At 42.9% G+C, this 3,461-nt stretch overlaps 1 protein-coding gene across 1 annotated transcript in view; it reads right to left on the bottom strand.

Moving 5' to 3' along the window:
* Positions 1 to 905: 905 nt before the first annotated feature.
* The window catches only part of LOC123161850 (LEAF RUST 10 DISEASE-RESISTANCE LOCUS RECEPTOR-LIKE PROTEIN KINASE-like 2.1), a 4,872-nt gene continuing 2,316 nt past the window's right edge, over positions 906 to 3,461 (bottom strand). Inside the window, exons 2-4 of the mRNA XM_044579672.1 lie at positions 2,363 to 2,398; positions 1,137 to 2,202; positions 906 to 1,047 (exon numbers count right to left, since the gene is read on the bottom strand). Coding sequence (XP_044435607.1) covers positions 942 to 1,047; positions 1,137 to 2,202; positions 2,363 to 2,398 — 1,208 coding nt within the window. The 3' untranslated portion in view covers positions 906 to 941. The remainder of the gene's footprint in view (positions 1,048 to 1,136; positions 2,203 to 2,362; positions 2,399 to 3,461) is intronic.

Genomic DNA, 3,461 nt, shown 5'->3' with positions numbered 1-3,461 from the left:
GGGTAGAATTGGGCTCCGAGAACAAACTTTGCCTGGGTGCTTCCTGGGTCCTACGCAGCCTGCCATCAATGTTGCTTCTTGGAGAAGGCCTATAGCCCAAAACCTCAAGCGTGGATCGGCGTTGCGCCGCCGCTGGCTGGCCGGTGTGTGCCCCCAATTCCCCGCACTATCTCCCACCGCGCTCGCTCCCTTGCCGGCGCACGCTGCAGTGTGTGGCTGCCGTCACGGGCTCACGGCCCGCGCAGAGAAGAGCATGGCCTCTCGCCGCGGCATCTCCTGGGGCGTGGATCTCCGCCGCGACGGGTGAGATCACCAACCAACCGCTACGGACCTGCTCGGCGGCTACGGCGGCGAATGAGGGGCAGCGGAGGCGATGTTGTCTGAGAAGCGACGCAAACCCTCGGCTCGCCAGCGGAGTGAGAGGAATATGCGCGCGGAGTTGGGCAGTGGTCGCCGGTGAGGTTGCGCGCGCGTCAAGAAAAAGCACGGCGCTACTTGATTGAGTGGATACAATCTACGGTGAGGACCAAGCAAGTAACTGTGCGCCTTCCGCTTCTACGATTAATCTGCTTGCTATGAATTGGTATATAACGTCACAATGTTTAGATGGATATACATTGTCTGCATCCAGATTCTGATATTTTAGGTACTGTAGTTACAGGCAAGAGGGCCTTGGTGGCTGTCTGTCTCCGATGCCTTTTAGCAGTTCGAACACAACACTCATCAGAATTAATTTTATTCCTTCTGTGGTATATAACTTAGGACGCTGGCATGTGGATGCTCTTGACTCTAGGTCATGGATACATCATACATGGAATATGTTCTACTACAATGCCGAATTTCGCTGCGCTTGTTCAATTTCTGAATGTATTCTAGTACAGGCCACCTTCTCACGGTTCTGGAAATGAATGTAGGCTCTTTGATTCACAAGGCCTATCTGCTCAAAGAGTTGGCGATTGTTGTACAAATTTTGAATTCACAAGGCTGATCTCCTCAGATCTGGTAGAACTTGAACTTTGTACATCCATATTGTGAGCTGAACTTTCACTGGAATGAGAGACGTGTAGGTTAAGTTATTGCATAATCATAATTGCACAGAAAAACAAAGGGACAAAAATACGGGAGAAATTTCTTACAGCAATCCAGAAAAGTTTTGCTTCGGTGGCATATCCATGTCATCTGAGCTTCTCTCGAACATTTCTAGAACTTTGGTTATGGTAGGGCGATATGTAGGCAGTATTTGTACGCACCACAAACCAATTAAGGTCATCTTTCTTGCGTTTTCCTCAATTTCTCCTATGACTTCACATGCTTGTAATCCATCATCTTGCGCAAAGTGGTCGTAAATCCAGTCTGGAAAATACTTTTCGCTGGATTTTGCAACAATTGATTTTACATTTCTCCTGCCTCCAACCATTTCCAAAAGCATCATTCCATAACTATAAACATCTGACTTCGTTGAAACCACTCCGAATGTTCGAGAGTGAACTTCTGGAGCGATGAACCCAATTGTTCCTCTAGCACCAATCATTGAAAGCTTGCTCTCCTTTGTATGACACAATTTAGCTAGACCAAAATCGGCAATCTTTGGGCTAAAATCTTTATCTAGAAGGATATTTTGGGGCTTGATATCAAAGTGGACGATGCGTGTATTACAGCTATGGTGAAAGTATTCGAGGCCACGAGCAATCCCGATTGCTATAGTATAGAGCCTCTCCCATCCTAAAATTTCTTTGGGGTTCTCTGAGTAAATGTACTTGTCCAAGGAACCATTGGGCATGTACTCATATATAAGAGCTCGTTTTGATCCCTCCAAACAGAACCCAAATAAGCTAACAACATTAACATGAGAGGTCCTGCCAATGCTCATAACCTCATTCACAAACTCGTCCCCATTTCCTTTGCAGTCATGCAAAAATTTCACAGCAACTAGACGATCATCGTGTAGTCTTCCTTTGAAAACCACACCATAGCCGCCTTTACCAAGCTGATCATTACGATAAGAAGTTATCTTCATTACCTCTGAGTACATGTATCTTTTTGGAGCTAGGGATCCATATGATACTATCATTGCCTCGTAATTCTTCTCAGTGTTGCTGCTAGCCTTCTTGCAAAGGAGAAACCATAGTCTTTTCCCTTTTCTATGCCATATCAGCACATAAAGACATGCACAGAGAAAGGTTGCAGCAGCTGATGTAGTACCTGAGATGGGAGCAGATGTTATTTTCTTTTGTAAACCAGAAGTTATACTACATTCATAATGATTTCCAAACCATCAATACTTTAAATTTCTCTTTCTGCAAGAGTACATGGTTGCAAAACTAGTACTACATATGAAAAGATGGCCAAAAAATTAGCGTACCTATTAGCATAATCTTCTTCCCTCTCCTCTCACTACCTGGAATGTAACATAACATTTATGAGTAAAAACAGTGTCACCCAATAGTATTACATTGGTTATTTTTCCATAAGGAAGAGACAAGCATCGCATATGAATATTTAATATTCTGCTGAAGAAATATAAAAAAACATTGCAAGATAGTGAAGAACAGTAGAACATGTGCTACCTATCTGACTTCCTTTTGATAGAGCAGCTATTTTGATCGAATACAGATTCAATAAATAAAAGTAGTTATAGGCTTTGTGCAGATTTAATAATCAATATGAGTGAGCACATAAACTGTGATCTATAAGTACGTTTAAATGGCATTGCATGGGATGGTGCATTTCAATCTACATGCAGGAAAATGCATGCTCTGTTAATTTTTCCTGCAAATATCCTATTTACAAGCAGCATGAACCAGTGTGGCTAAACCGAAGATTGAATGCTTATGCTACAGAACTAGACCAGCGGCGTGCGTTCTGTTGGGTTTACACTAGTCAGGCATTTTGGTATCCATAGTTTAGTAATTAGCAGGTACGGGCATGCTTTTCTTAGAATTAAGGAGGTCCAACTCCCAATTTCATTTATTCAATGAAACTGAAAAAACATAGTTTTGTGATGGACTCAAAAGGTTCAATCAAGTATTACATCCTCAGCCAAAATCTTTTCCAGACCCCATAATCAGTGCTGCAACTTACACATATGAGCTTAAAATGGTCATACAAAAGACCTCACAAACACGATCAGAACCCCCTAACTAAAAAAACAGAGTAAACCAGCCATACTAGTAGGAGATATATGGAAGCCATTTACATCTAGGAGGTACGAGCATGTTGTGTTCATTTTTCTTGTAAATCCCCTTAACATAGTGCGCCAAAATTGAATACTAGTTAATCTACAGAAGCGGTTTGTCTTATTTTACGATCAAACTCACTGTCACTATATATATGTGAACTCCGCCCGCAGATGATGGACAAAGACACGCTGCTGGAGCAGTGGCACTTGAAGATATCATAGGCGATATTGATCTTGCAAATTCTCCATGTCCGCTTTGCAGCGGCCGGCCATGCACTCAAGA

This window comes from Triticum aestivum, chromosome 7B (assembly GCF_018294505.1).
Source record: "Triticum aestivum cultivar Chinese Spring chromosome 7B, IWGSC CS RefSeq v2.1, whole genome shotgun sequence".
NCBI classification, from domain to species: Eukaryota; Viridiplantae; Streptophyta; class Magnoliopsida; order Poales; family Poaceae; genus Triticum; species Triticum aestivum.
The sequence above is the reverse complement of the archived record's forward strand: the minus strand, read 5'-3'. Positions and strand labels throughout refer to the sequence as shown.